This window comes from Gorilla gorilla, chromosome 16 (assembly GCF_029281585.2).
Source record: "Gorilla gorilla gorilla isolate KB3781 chromosome 16, NHGRI_mGorGor1-v2.1_pri, whole genome shotgun sequence".
NCBI lineage: Eukaryota > Metazoa > Chordata > Mammalia > Primates > Hominidae > Gorilla > Gorilla gorilla.
Genome location: NC_073240.2, coordinates 4,655,889 through 4,670,153, shown reverse-complemented (window position 1 = coordinate 4,670,153; position 14,265 = coordinate 4,655,889). Strand labels below are relative to the sequence as shown.

At 55.9% G+C, this 14,265-nt stretch overlaps 1 protein-coding gene across 1 annotated transcript in view; it reads right to left on the bottom strand.

The window, feature by feature from the left end:
• Window positions 1-3,814: 3,814 nt before the first annotated feature.
• Window positions 3,815-14,265, bottom strand: part of LOC129530721 (mitochondrial proton/calcium exchanger protein-like) — a gene marked incomplete at its 5' end in the record, with an annotated part of 33,831 nt that continues 23,380 nt past the window's right edge. The window contains 7 exon segments of the mRNA XM_063699111.1: window positions 3,815-5,334; window positions 5,336-5,433; window positions 6,525-6,663; window positions 7,635-7,822; window positions 10,224-10,358; window positions 13,073-13,204; window positions 13,880-14,023. Coding sequence (XP_063555181.1) covers window positions 5,169-5,334; window positions 5,336-5,433; window positions 6,525-6,663; window positions 7,635-7,822; window positions 10,224-10,358; window positions 13,073-13,204; window positions 13,880-14,023 — 1,002 coding nt within the window.

Here is a 14,265-nt window from a genome sequence, read left to right as displayed (position 1 = left end):
CATCCCCCTATGGAGCCAAAAGTAAGCAAAGCCCTCATGGGGCCCTGGGGGCTACACAGGCGGTCACTCTCCTCCAGATCAGCTCTCTGCCCTCCCAGGCCGGGCAACCAGTGCCCCCACTGCCTTGGGCTCCATCAGGGTCCCCCACAGTGATAAAGCACCTTTGGGCAGATGAGGTGCTGATGGGGGTGCTGAGAACCCAGAGATGGAACCAGGCCCTTGCCCAAGTTCATAGCCCTAGCAGGGTGGGAGGACAACATGGTGAGAACAAGTCTGGGAAGGCTTCCTGGAGGGGGTGTACCATCTCTCCTGACTCCCCACCACCCTCTTTGCTGTCCTCCCTTCTGCTATCCTCCCCTCTGCTTTTCCCATCTCTGCTGTCCCACCTCTGTCGTCCTCCCTCTGCTCTCCTCACCCCATCCCCTCTGCTCTGCCCACCTTTGCTGTCCTCTCTGCCGTCCTCCCTCTGCTCTTCTCTGCTGTCCTCCCTCTGCACTTCTCCCCTCTGCCATCCTCCTTGTCTCTCCTCCCCTCTGCTGGCTCAAGAGCAGGGTTTCCCAACCATGAGCTGCATGAACTCTAGCTTCTAAAATACTCTGGCTACAAACTCACCTTTCAGGTCAGGGGGCGTTCCTGGCCCGTTTCCTGGGCAGGCAAGGGTTTAACTCAACCCCATTCAGGGAAGTACGTGTGGGCGCGGGCCTGGTGGAAGTAGCCTCACAAGGGACTGCATCCCTAATGCCCCCACTTGCCCAGAAACCCCATGCTGGGCCCCAGAGGCAGGCCTGGCCATGGGATGCCTGGTGACAGTGGCAGGATGGGGAGGCCCACATGGGCCTGAAGGCTGAGGCCCGCAGGGCAGTGGGGGGACCAGGCCAACAGGCAGGCAGTTCCAGCATCCACACCAAGGCAGGCAGAGCATGGGGCTCGAAGCGCAGGCCGGGAGCGCCCCCCAGCGCTGGCTGGGCAGTGTCCCTGCTACAACCTAAGGCCCCTCTCCCGTCAGGGCTCTGGTGGACCTCTGGTGGGCACAGTGGGATCCTGAATGGGTGCTGGGGACCAAAGGGCTGGGCCACCGGGAGAACAGTGGCCCATGAGGGCGCTGGTGGGCCAGCCCCCTCCTCCTCAGAGTGCTTCCTTAGCGACCCCAGATGGCAGGGCACAGTCCTTGAAGCTGCCCCATCAGGGGCTCCCTGGCTGCCTCCCCCTGTCCCATAAGAAGGTGAGCCCATGAGAGACCCCAGCTGTCAGCACAACTGAACCTCCACCACCAGGGTGCCCTCTAGTGGTTGGGTGTGGTCTAGGCTGGCAGGGTCCCTGCCCTTGCTGTCTGCTGATGGCTTTCTGAGGGGGACGTGTCTCATGGGAGGCCCGGCTTCCAGGACACAACTGGTGGCTCCTGGGGTCACCAAGGGCACCTGCTTTGTTCACAGCTCTTTGGGATGCTGTCCCCATGAGTGAGCACCTCCCACCCCAGCTGTGGGTCCATCATTTTGTCTGATTAATTAGGGCCTAGGGGTCAAGGGAGGCCCCGAGGGAGGACCCTCAGTGTGAACAAACCAGCAGCCAGGGCCGCAGAGAAGCCCGTGAGGTGCCCACAGGGCCTGGTCCCAGTGTGGGCAGAGCACCTAAGGGATGGCTTCTGTCCACTGAGAAGGGTCGGGAGCCAAGACACCACACTGCTATCCTGGCGCTGGAACCATCCACGCACTACTGCAGCCGGGCCACGCTGAGGCAGGTAGGCACCCAGAGGTCCGGGCTGGGGGCTGCCCTCCATGGCCCCAGGCCATCACACGTCCCTCAGGGCGTCTGGGCCCTGCCTGTGGGCTGGACTGCAGGCTGAAGGCCCTGCCTCATCCAGGACTCCCTAGGGCAGTACTCGGTGCTCTTTCCCCTCAGCTGCCTGAGGAGTCTTTCAGAAGAGCTGGCCCTCCTGGGTGACACCTCGGCCAGGGTCCCAGCCCCTAACCCCAGGACTCCCAAGCAGTCACTGAGGTCCCCAGAGCAGGGAGAGCATGACCAGGTGGCAGGGCCACTGGCCTGGAGAACGTCCCACACTGTTCCATGAGCAGCTCACGCTGTCACAGGACCTGGGGACGTGGGTCTCCTGACCCTGCAGGCTCATCCTGCAGAGCGGGAAGTGTGAAGCCAAGGGCTGAACCCATGGAGGGCGGCCCAGCACTCAAACCCCCAGGGATGGTGAGGCTCCTTCTGGAACTGGCCTCACAGCCACACGCGCCCCAAGGTCCAGCCCCTGCAGCCACGTGGACAGCTCTGCCGGCTTCCACTCGCTCCTGCGTGCCCAACGGTTCAGAAATATTATTACTCTGCACTGTTACAGGAACACAGATTTGATGTTTTAATAAAAATACAATTTCTACAAAAGGTGCTTAACACGGCCCAGGACGGGCTGTCCGGTGGAGTCAGCCCTAGGACCCCCGGAGGATTTACAAAGACAGAGCCGGCTCGCCAGCACGCTCCTGCCAGCACCGGGACCCACTGCGAGCCACTGCGGGGTGCCCTTCATTTTAAAAAAGTCTGGATTGTGACACTGCAGAAGGAGTCTGAAAGCCCAATTCCTGAATCCCTGCGTTAGAACTGAGAGTTCAGGCCGGGCGTGGTGGCTCACGCCTGTAATCCCAGCACTTTGGGAGGCTGAGGCGGGTGGATCACCTGAGGTCAGGAGTAGAAGACCAGCCTGGCCAACACGATGAAACCCCGTCTCTAATAAAAACTTGCCCATAATCCCAGCACTTTGGGAGGCCGAGGTGAGCGGATCACGAGGTCAGGAGATCGAGACCATCCTGGCTAACACGGTAAAACACTGTCTCTAATAAAAATACAAAAAAAATTAGCCAGGTGTGGTGGCAGGTGCTTGTAGTCCTGGCTACTCAGGAGGCTGAAGCAGGAGAATGGCGTGAACCCAGGAAGCGGAGCTGGCAGTGAGCCGAGATCACGCCATTGCACTCCAGCCTGGGAGACAGAGCAAGACTCTGTCTCAAAAAAAAAAAAAAAAAAATTAGCTGGGTATGGTGGTGCATGCCTGTAATCCCAATTACTCAGGAGGCTGAGGCAGAAGAATCACTTGAACCCGGGAGGTGGAGGTTGCAGTGAGCCGAGATCGCACCACTGCACTCCAGCCTGGGTGACAGAGCGAGACTCCGTATCAAAAAAAAAAAAAAAAAAAAAAAGTGAGTGCTTAGCCGGAGTGAGGAGGTAATACTGAATTCCTAAATCAGGAATTCGTTTCATTTTCACCAGGCGCAGGTGTCCTAGCTCCTGAAAAAGGCCAAGAGCGAGGGTCTGGCCCTGGGCAGGTGTAAGAAAGGACTGTTTTAAGAAGCTTATTACACAAAGCTCTTATTTCTGGATCCACCACTGCTTACATTTGCACCCAGACACCACTTTTAGGTGCAAGAAGAAAGGTCAGGACATAGAGAAAAATGCACACAGAACGATGAGGGAGGATGACGAGGGAGCAAGCCTGCATCAGAGCACGGCTGATGTCACGGAAGCCACCAAAGGCACCCACCAGAGCCTTCCCCACCTGCCAAGCCCCTGCAGCACCCGGAGGGCAAGCTGGCTTTCGGAGGCCACGCGGAGTCCAGGGCAGAGGGGACGGTGGGATGGGCTGCCTGTGGCAGTGGCTGTTCACGTCAACAGTGCTCAGCCAAGGCGGTGAGGACGAGAGCCGGGGCAGCTGACTGGGCCCGCGACGCGGCTCACAGGAGAGGCGTCTGCACACACCTGGCAACTGCAAGGCTTGTTCTCGAGGGTAAGTACACTTGGACAAACGAACACCAGGCTACTTACACAGGGTGAGAGGATTCATAAATATTAGTTAAGGATCTAAAACCAACTTCGCAAATAACTGCAATCTGAAAGCCTCTGGAAGCCAACTGTCCCTGCACAAAGGTTTACAATTGAGAAATATCTCCTGTTCCTATTTTGTCAAGTTTCTTTAATGGCTGAACAGAAAGAAGCTTCAAGTAATGGAGAAGGCATCGTCTGAGCACAGCTGCTTTCCTGGACGCCTGTGCCGTTCCTGTCTTCCAAATCCTATGCTTGGAGGCCCCTGGAGGGACATTTTTGCCAGGAACCAACCTGACCTTAAAAAGATGAGTGTGACACAGCCGGCTGGGCAGGAGGGTGGAGGTGCCACAGGACACCACAGGCCCACGCCCTGGCCAGCCTGGCCATGCTGCCGAGTGCCGAGTGCGGGGAGGCCGCCCCACCCAGAGGGCACAGGGCAAACCCTAAGCACGGGGGTATTGCCCTTGAAGCCCCAGGGGATGCCCTGTGCCAGATCCTCATGCCTCACTGACTAGCCTGCTTGCTGAAGGAGCCCAGGGGCCTGAGCCTGCAACACCCCAAGGGGTGAGAAGGGCATGCTGCTGTAGGCGCACTGGACCCAAACCTCACATTAGAAGCTACAAAAACCCCAAATGCGCTTCAGAGCCCCACCAACCCCCAAGCCAGGCTCATCCCTGACACAGTGAATCCACTGCAGCCCCCGTGGCACGCAGCCCAAGCACCACCCAAGGGAGCCCCATGGCCAGGGCTGCGTCGGAGTCGCGCGGCTCTTGGGGCAGGCAGACCAGCGTGGGAAACTCTGTGCCAATTGACTGCTTAAAGAACTGGGGGAAATAGAAAGCCGAGAAAGAGCTCCAATACACAAGGGAAACCGCACGTGAGAACCAGCACTCCCAGCAGGGAGACGTCACTCTCCAGAGGCCACAGAGATGGCAGACACCTCCGTCTCCACACTGACCCACATCCAACTGAAAGTGTGCAGGAAGACAGGTCTATTGACACTGAAATCTAGAAATCAAGGTCCACAGGCGAATGGAGGCATCTTCAGCCCTGAGGAGGCCAGGCTGTGTCTCCTGACGCCCCTGAGGGTGGGCACAGCAGCCAGCTCTGTGTGGGCGGAGTCCACGTGGTCCTCATTCTCTTCCCTGGGGACAGGGCAGCACAGTCAGATGCTGAGACGTGAGGCCACGCACATGGGGGCGCCTTCCTGCCTTGGCCCGGCCCAGCTGCCTCTGGAGCCAGGAGGCCGTGGCAGCCACACCACAGCGTGGATCCAGACACGATTCTGTGGAGGGGTTCCTGGATTCCAGACAGACTGAATCTCCGTGGAATGATGAAAATTAAAATTTACTTGGTTATGGAAGTCTCTGATTTATTCCAGCCAAAATATTAGATGAGCCACTGAGAATCACCACAAAGCAATCGCCCTCACGGCCCTTGCCAGGGTGGCGGCACAGCAGGAGGACAGGTGCCCAGGCCCGTGGTTCTAGCTTCACCTCTGCGACCTCCTTCTCTGCCTTCCTTCTCCTCCACCTTCTCCTCTTTTTCCAGTGTTGCTACAATCTCAGCCACCTGGCTGGTGGAGATGTGAACATCTTCTTTGTCCACCAGCTCCATCACCTACACACGTGGGAAAGGGAGATGCTCAGGTGGCTGCGCCCTACGGCACAGTGAGGCGGAGGCGGGGCCAGCGCCGTCAGCCGCCCCGGCTGGGGTGGCAGCAGCATGCACGCCATCACTGCCTGCGGGCCCCGGGGTCCTCAGAGCACCAATTCCCCCAAGGGGTGCCACAGACCCTGGGGAAGGGGCTCAGAGTGGGAGGACAAAGGAGCCAGGGGGCTGCCTTGACAGGTGGCAGACGGCACAACGGGGCTGCCAGGGTCAAGTTCCTGCTCTGGCCAGGAACCTGGGCCATGGCTTCCCAGGGCAGAGTGGGGTGACATGCAGGGACCTTGTCCCCACTCTGCCACCCAGACTAGCAGGGAAGGGAAGGGCAGTGTGCAGTAGATACATGATCCTTGCTTCCAAACTGAACTGCAAGAAACCAGCCAACACTTCTGTTAGACGTCTGGAAAATCACTAACCTGACGCATGCACCGGGAGCCACGAGGCAGCTTCCCCTCAGAGATGTCAGTGATCGGGAAAATTGGTGTGCGCACTCAGGCTAGAGCCCTGCCTTCCCTTCAGAGACTGGATCCTGGGCCAGGGTCTCCGGGGCTACCCTGGAACCTGAGTGGCTGCACTTGGGAGCTCAGCCCAGCAGTCACCTCTCAGCCTCGGGGCGGTGCCCAAGCTGCCCCCTGGCTCCCCTGTGTAGTTGCCTCTCAGCTTCGGGGGGCCCCGGCAGGTGTGAAGTGCCCCCAGGCTCCCTGTGCAGTCACCTCTCCGCCTCGGGGGCCCCTGAGAGGTGTCTGCCGCTCCCCCCACCGGCGCCCCAGTGCCACCAGCTGGGGGCGGGGTCCAGTGACATGCGTAGCCACTAGGTGCGTTTTCTGTCTCAACACTTGAGTTGTAACTTCAATAATTTCTCACTTCTGATGTTTCAAATGAGAGCAGCCGCTTAAAGGAGCAGTCTCAGTGACAGACCCAAACCCCTGACAGGAGAGGGTAGCTGCCCAGGAGGGTGCCGGACATGCAATGAACAGTCCCCCTGCCCCACCCCACTCCAGAGCAGGTGGCGGATGGCCTGCGTGGTCCCCAGCGAGGCCCACCTTGACGAGGTCGTCAATGTTGACCTTGCCATCCTTGTTTTCATCCAGTGCTGCGGCCAGGCTGGTGAGCTTGCTTTCGGGAATGTGCTTGACTTGCTTCATGGCGTTGATGAGCTCAGCGACACTGATGACGTTCTCCCTGTGGAAGCACAGCCTGCATGTGGCCACGGGCAGGCGTCCTGCTACACGGGGCCTCACTGCCCACACCTGTGGCTGCAAGTGGTCAGCACTACACGGGGCCTCACTGCCCACACCTGTGGCTGCAAGTGGTCAGCACTGACACAGGCGGCTCTGCGTGAGCCAGGCAACCTCCAGCACGGACCCCCAAGGTATGATCCCATCCTGCATACACTGCCAAGAGCTCCCAGGGCCAGCGTGGACACAAACACAGAAACACCACCAGGTCCAGGGTTTCCACGGGCATGTCTGCCCCTCAGTGGCCACCCCTCTGGGGCCATGGCTGCTGGGCTGTTTTCCTCAGGCCTGTGGCCACTTGGCAATACTTTCATGATCATGGGGGCTGTGGTGCCCTGGGCAGATGAGGGCCTCCAAGAGCAGGGACGAGAGCATGAGCAGGGTGCCACGTGCAGCCCACCTACAACACTGTGGGTGTGGGGGTGGAGATTTGGAACCTGCAGGGCACCAGCTGTCACCCAACAGCTGTTTCATTCGCCCAGAAGGGACTCACAAAACGGCAGCTCCCTCAGCCACTGCTGCGCAGGAATCTGGGACATGTCGGGCACAGAGAAGGCCGACTGCCCGAGCTGGTGTCATTACTGAGCGTGGGTGGGGTCAGGAAGAGGGAGAGGCAAGAGAGAGCCTGGTAATTAGAGGAAACAGAAGCCAAGAGAGGCGGAGGTTGGAGCGGGAGGAGAGGGGGCTGTGGGAAGAGGAAGAGGGGCCAGGAAGGGACGAACTGCTCTCGGAGAGGCAGAGACTGACATGCCAGAGGGTTCCTGGCTGGGACTGCTGGTCAAAGGTGGAGAGGCAGCCAGGCAGAGGCTACAATGTGCCCTTTGGAGCCAGAAGGGCCCAGCTCAGATCCAGCAAAGGGACCAGCCTCCCTATGTGAGTCTCCAATCCCTCTCTCGCGCCCGCCACCCCACTCACCCCGTGGGCATGCCGTTGGCCGGGGCCAGCTTGCCAGCCTGCTGGTCCATCTCCAGCTGCGAGATCAAGCCGTCGATCTGCCCGATCATCTGCTGCACCCTTTTTGTCAATCTCTTGCTGGCTTTAGATTCTTCCACGTATTTTTCTTCACCAGTCTTTGAAAGTTCCTTCTTGATCTCCTGCAAGTCCTAATAAAATTATTTTGGTTGTAAAAAGTTTGTCTTAAAAGAAAAAGGGGGTCAGGTGTAGTGGCTCACGCCTGTAATCCCAGTACTTTGCAAGGCCAAGGCAGGCAGATCACCTGAGGTTAGGAGTTCGAGACCAGCCTGGCCAATGTGGTGAAACCCCGCCTGTACTAAAAATACAAAAATTAGCTGGGCATGATGGCAGGCACCTGTAATCCAGTAACTTGGGAGGCTGAGGCAGGAGAATCGCTTGAACCCAGGAGGCAGAGGCTGCAGTGAGCCAAGACCATGCCAACGCACTCCAGCCTGGGCAACAGAGCGAGACTCTGTCTCAAAAAAAAAAAAAAAAGAATCTGGTTGGGCACAGTGACTCATGCCTGTAATCCCAGAACTTTGGGAGGCCAAGGCAGGAGGATCACTTGAGGACAGGAGTTCAAAACCAGCCCAGGCAACATAGCAAGACTTTATCTCTACCAAAATTCAAACAAAAAATTAGCCAGGCGTGGTGGTGCACACCTGTAGTGCCAGCTACCCAGGAGTCTGAGACAGGAGGATGGCTTGAGCCCAGGAGGTGGAGGCTGCAGTGAGCCAAGATCACATCGCTGCACTTCAGCCTGAGTGACAGAGCGAGACCCTATCTCAAACAACAACAAAAAAAGGTAATAAATTAACTTGTAAAGGTAATTAAACCCATTAATTCAAACCAGAGAGTTATAAAATTGTATTTCTATCATACAAATTTCTTATTTTCGTACACTGCTTTGCAAGCAAAAGACATAATCTACTCTGAATCTCAATTTCCTTCACACTTGTGAAAGAAAAATTCAGTGAACTAATTAATCAAGGAAATTAAGTGTCTTTGTTTTTTGAGATAGGGTCTTGCTCTGTCACCCAGACTGGAGTAAAGTGGCATGATCTCAGCTCACTGCAGCCTCCAACTCCCAGCAAGCAATCCTCCTGCCTCAGTCTCTGGAGTAGCTGGGAGTACAGGCACACAACATCGTGCCTGGCTAATTTTTGTATTTTCTGCAGAAATGGTGTTTCACCATGTTGCCCAGGCCGGTCTCAAACTCCTGAGCTCAAGTGATCCTCCTGCCTTGACCTCCCAAAGTGCTGGGATTACAGGCCTCAGCCACCAGTGCCCAGCCTTAAGCGTCCTTTTAAATTCCAAGTTGTTTTTTTCCCACGAGTAAACACCATGAGGAAGAATGGGGAAGGCGAGGGGAGGGGAGGGAAGGAACAGGCTGAGCTGGTGATAAGCACCTCACATCCAGTGGAGAACCCACATGGCATGAGGGCTGTCATAAATCTAGAAATGGCCAATTATTTTTGCCAATTGAAAAATCAGTTATCATTCCCAACAGAGCTATGAAAACAGTTTTTAAAAAATCGTACTGGGGGCCGGGCACAGTGGCTCATGTTTGTAATCCCAGCACTTTGGGAGGCCGAGGCGGGTGGCTCATGAGGTCAGGAGTTCGAGATCAGCCTGGTCAACATGGTGAAACCCTGTCTCTACTAAAAATACAAAAAATCAGCCAGGCGTGGTGGCACATGCCTGTAGTCCCAGCTACTCAGGAGGCTGAGGCAGAAGAATCATTTGAACCCAGGAGGCGGAAGTTGCAGTGAGTCGAGATCACACCACTGCACTCCAGCCTGGGCGACAGAGCTAGACTTCGTCTCAAAAAAAGAAAAAAGAAAGAAAGAAAGAAAAAAAATCGTTATTAGGAAGTAATATTTACAAAAAAAGGGAAAAAAATCACCATGGAAGAAAAGAAAAAAGCCACTTTCACGTAATCATGAATAAGATCTCGTCAAGTGACCAAACTCTTCATGAGACACCTTCCCATGTTTAGAAACTAAAAGATGTGGCCAGGCACGGTGGCCACGCCTGTAATCCCAGCACTTTGAGAGGGCGAGGCAGGTGGGTCACCTGGGGCCAGGAGTTCGAGATGAGCCTGGTCAACATGGTGAAACCCCGTCTCTACTAAAAATACAAAAAATTGAGCTGGGCATGGTGGCACATGTTTACAGTCTCATCCACTCGGGAGGCTGAGGCACAAGAATTGCTTGAACCCAGGAGATGGAGGTTGCAGTGAGCTGAAATTGTGCCACTGCACTCTGGCCTGGGCAACAGAGCAAGACCTTCTCTCAAAAAAAAAAAAAAAAGGTGCACACACATCTGTGGCCAGAACGGCACACAGCCACATTACAGAGGATTGGTCCAGCCGGAATGGCTGTGGAAAGGTTACTGAATAAGGTTTATTTATAATGTGCTTTCCTCTCCAAATACTCTTAGGCCAGCTTATCAAGTATCTGACGGAAGTATTATGTAATACCTATGGGGCCAGTACAGCGATTTTACTCTTCGTGCAGTCTCAGAGTCCAGGGAGCAAATCCCACCCACCTCGCTGTAGTCCTGCACATCCTCCTTCAGCGGCTCCAGCTCCTCCTTCTCCTTGGTGAGTGACTTCTTCTGCTCCTGCAGCTTAGAGCAGGCATTGCTGAGGATGTCGATTTCCTCCTTCGTGATCTCTTCCTCCTGGGATAAAAATGGGCAAACAACAGAGCCTGAGCCAAGGGAAAGAACTGGCCTGTTCCCAAGTGACCAGCTGCTCTGTTCATATTATACGGGCAGCCCAGGGCAAGAGTCTCACTGGACAGTCATTGGTAATGAGAGACCAGCAGGGTTCAGGTTCACTGCTACGCTGGCTGCTGCACGCAGTCACTGTCTGCCCTCATATGCCAAACCGCATTTGTTTAAAGCATGTCATCTATGAATTGACACATGTACTGTGAAACCTTCACTACAGTCAAAGAGTCACCTCCAAATGCATCTTTGTGTCCCCACTGGGTCCCGCCACCGACCCCCAGGCAACCTCAGGTCCACCTCCTGCCACTGCAGACTCGGGTGCACTTTCTAGCATCTTAGATAGACGGATCATCCAGCAAGCACTCTTTTTGTCTGACTTCTCTCACTCACTTATTTTGAGATTTGCCCCTGTGGTCGTGTGTTTCTTGTCTTGTTTTTTGAGACAGGGTCTCACTCTGTTGCCCAGGCTGGAGTGCAGTGGTGCAATCATGGCTTGCTGCAGGCTTGATCTTCCAAGCTCAAGCAATCTCCTGCCTCAGCCTCCCCAGGAGCTGGGACTACAGGCACACACTGACATATCTGGCCAACTTTTTATTTTTTGTAAAGACGGTGTCTCACTATGTTGCCCAGGCTGGTCTCAAACTCCTGGACTCAGACGATCCTCCCACCTCGGCTTCCCCCAGTGCTGATATCACAGGTGTGGGCCCCACGCCCAGCCTCTCTGTTTGGTTTTTCTTTCCCTCAGCAACATTTTACAGTACTCTGTGGACAGCACTTGCATATCTTTTTCCAAATTTATCCCTAAGTAGTTCATTTTGGGGGGTGCCATACTGTTCAAACCTTCTCTGACTACTCATTACCATAGTGAAGCACAGTTGATTTTTCACTCCATTTGTGAATAAAGAGTTTTCCTTTTTCCTTTCTGATCTATATGGTTTTGTTTTCTGTATTCAGCTGCCCTGACTGAAACCCCCAGGCTGATGCTGAGCTCAGAGTGAGGACAGACAACCTCATCAGCGTCTCACCACTGAGGGTGATGGCAGCTGGAGGTGTTTCTGCAGATGCTTTTGATTGGGCTGAGAAAGCTGCCTGCATGTGCAGGACATCTGCGTATCAGGAACGGATACTGGGTTCTGCCACAGGCTCTTTCTGCAGCTACCGAGATAAACGTTCCCAGCTTTTCTAATTTAGTCCGTTAATATGGAAATTACATTTTAAAAATTTTGGCCAGGCACAGTGGCTCAAGCCTGTAAACCCAGCACTTTGGGAGTTCAAGGTGGGAGGATCACTTGAGGTCAGGAGCTCCAGACCAGCCTGGCCAACATGGTGAAACCCCATCTCTACTAAAAATACAACAGTTAGCTGGGTGTGATGGTGGGCACCTATAATCCCAGCTACTCGGGAGGCTCAGGCAGGAGAATCACTTGAGCCTGGGAGGTCAAGTCTTCAGTGAGCCAAGGTCATGTCTGCACTGCAGACTGGGCAACCGAGTGAGATCCCTTCACAAAAGAAAAAAAATTCAAGCCAATTTGCATTTTTTGGACAGATCCCATGTGATCATGATTCTTTTCACAGAATAGTTCTATTTGATTTGCTAAAAAGTGAAATTTTTTTTTTTTTTTTGAGACAGAGTCTCACTCTGTCGCCCACTGCAAGCTCCGCCTCCCAGGTTCACACTATTCTCCTGTTTCAGCCTCCTGAGTAGCTGGGACTACAGGTGCATGCCACCATGTCTGGCTAATTTTTTGTATTTTTAGTAGAAACGGGGTTTCACCATGTTAGCCAGGATGGTCTCGATCTCCTGACCCCGTGATCCACCCGCCTCGGCCTCCCAAAATGCTGGGATTACAGGCGTGAGCCACTGCGCCTGTCCAAATTTTTTTTTTATGGCTGGGCGTGGTGGCTCACACCTGTAATCCTAGCACTTTGGGAGGCTGAGGCGGGAAGATCACTTGAGGTCAGGGGTTTGAGACCAGCCTGGCTAACATGGTGAAACCCCCTCTCTACTAAAAATACAAAAATTTGGTGGGTCTGGTGGTACACGCCTGTACTCCCAGCTACTTGGGAGGCTGAGGCAGAAGAGTTGCTTGAACCTGGGAGGCTGAGACTGCAGTGAGCCGAGATGGCGCCACTGCACTTCAGCCCGCGAGTTCAAGATGGAAGGTACCAGGAGGTGCCCCAGGTGGGCAGCACAGGCGCCTGGAGGCTGCACCTCACAGGCTCGCATGGGGAGTCTGAAGATGCCCCAAGCCCAGATCACCCCACAGGAGGTGACAGCAGGTTGGGCCTGTGGAGGAGGCTCCACCTTGAGGGGCCACATTGGCTTCCACACCCCTTCACTCTCTGGGCAAGCTGGCAAAGGGCCCTGAAACCTGCCGACTGGCATCTCTACCTGCCACACTGTGGGCCAGGGTGCTAAGTCCATGGCAGCGTCAGCTGCTGTGCACCCAGGCACAGTGCAGAGCTCAGCCAGACTCACTCTTTTCCTAACCACCAAGCCTCCTAGGGGCCCAGTGGCCTCATCCTCAACCCCTTGCACCATCTCCTCTCACTGAGGGCTATAGGTGCCCCAGCTAACCTGTCCCCATCCCTGCCCCACAACTGTCCACAAAGCCAGGCCATGCCCTCCTCAGCCTCCAGGGCCCCAGAACCTGCCTCATTACCTTCAAGCCCTCCAGCACGGGGGCAGTGTCCTTCAAGGTCTCTGACTGCAGGACTGTGTCAGGCATCTCTGGCTGTGGCTTGGTCCCCGGCCTTTGGGGAGCAGCTACCACACATTCGGGCTCAACATCCTTCTGAAAGGCAAGGCGACACTGGCCCAGGGCCCGCCATCACACAGAAGCAGTCTTCTCGCTCTCCGAAGCTCAGAACATATGGCAGAGGCCACACTGGGAGCAGGCCTGCAGGTGACATCGGGCAGCACACCTGCCACAGAAGGTCCCTAGGGAGGCTCCATGCAGCTGCCAGGTCACCTGGGGCCCACTCCAGAACAGGCTAGAGCACCTTATCCATCTCTGGTCTCCCCAAGACTCCCCCAAGCTGCCCTGTCACTTGCAGAGCAGGAGGCTGAGCCTGTGGGTGGGCACCATGCATGTGACCCAAGAGGACCACAGGGCCCGCGTTGAAGAGGAGCCCAGAGGCTGGGGGAGCCTGAGGCTCCTCTGCCAGCGCCCCTCACAGCAAGTCCCTGAGGAGAGGGTGGGCACTGCCATATGCTAAGCTTGCCCCTCTGAGACGGCTAAGGTATATCTCCCATGAGCACCACTGTGGCCATCGAGGAGTCCCCATGTCAGAGTTGCAGCCCTCACATCTGGGGACCCTGCCTCCCTGACCACTCCAGGAGGAAATAAACATGCAGGACAGAGCTGCAGGGCAAGCACGCGGGAGGCCAAGACTGTGGGCGTGCGGGGGTTTCTGGGGAGGCTAGCTCAGGACAGCCCCACGCGGCACGGAGCAGGACCACCGCTTACCGCCGCCTCCGAGCGCTTCTGCAGCTCCTTCTCACGGTGTTCCTGCTGGACGGCCGCCTCCTCCTGCAGCGTGGCCTCCAGCTTGGCCTTGTTGTCCACCTGCTCGCCCTCCACCTCGGCCACTTTCACCTGCGCTTCCTTTGCCTTCAGAAGAGGGTACATCTGTGGGTGAGCCCAGAAGCCACCAGAGGCCCCTGCTGCCCCTCACCTCTGTCCTGTGTCCTGTGTCCCCTGCCCCTGTCACCACCTGGGCTTCACACACACAGGACAGAAGGCACTGCCGAGGTGCTGCCTGCAATTGCTGGGAGGCCTCTGGGCCGCCCTCTGTGCTCGCCCGATGACTCCTGACGTGTGGGAAGGAGCACAGGTGCTGCTGGCACAGCTCC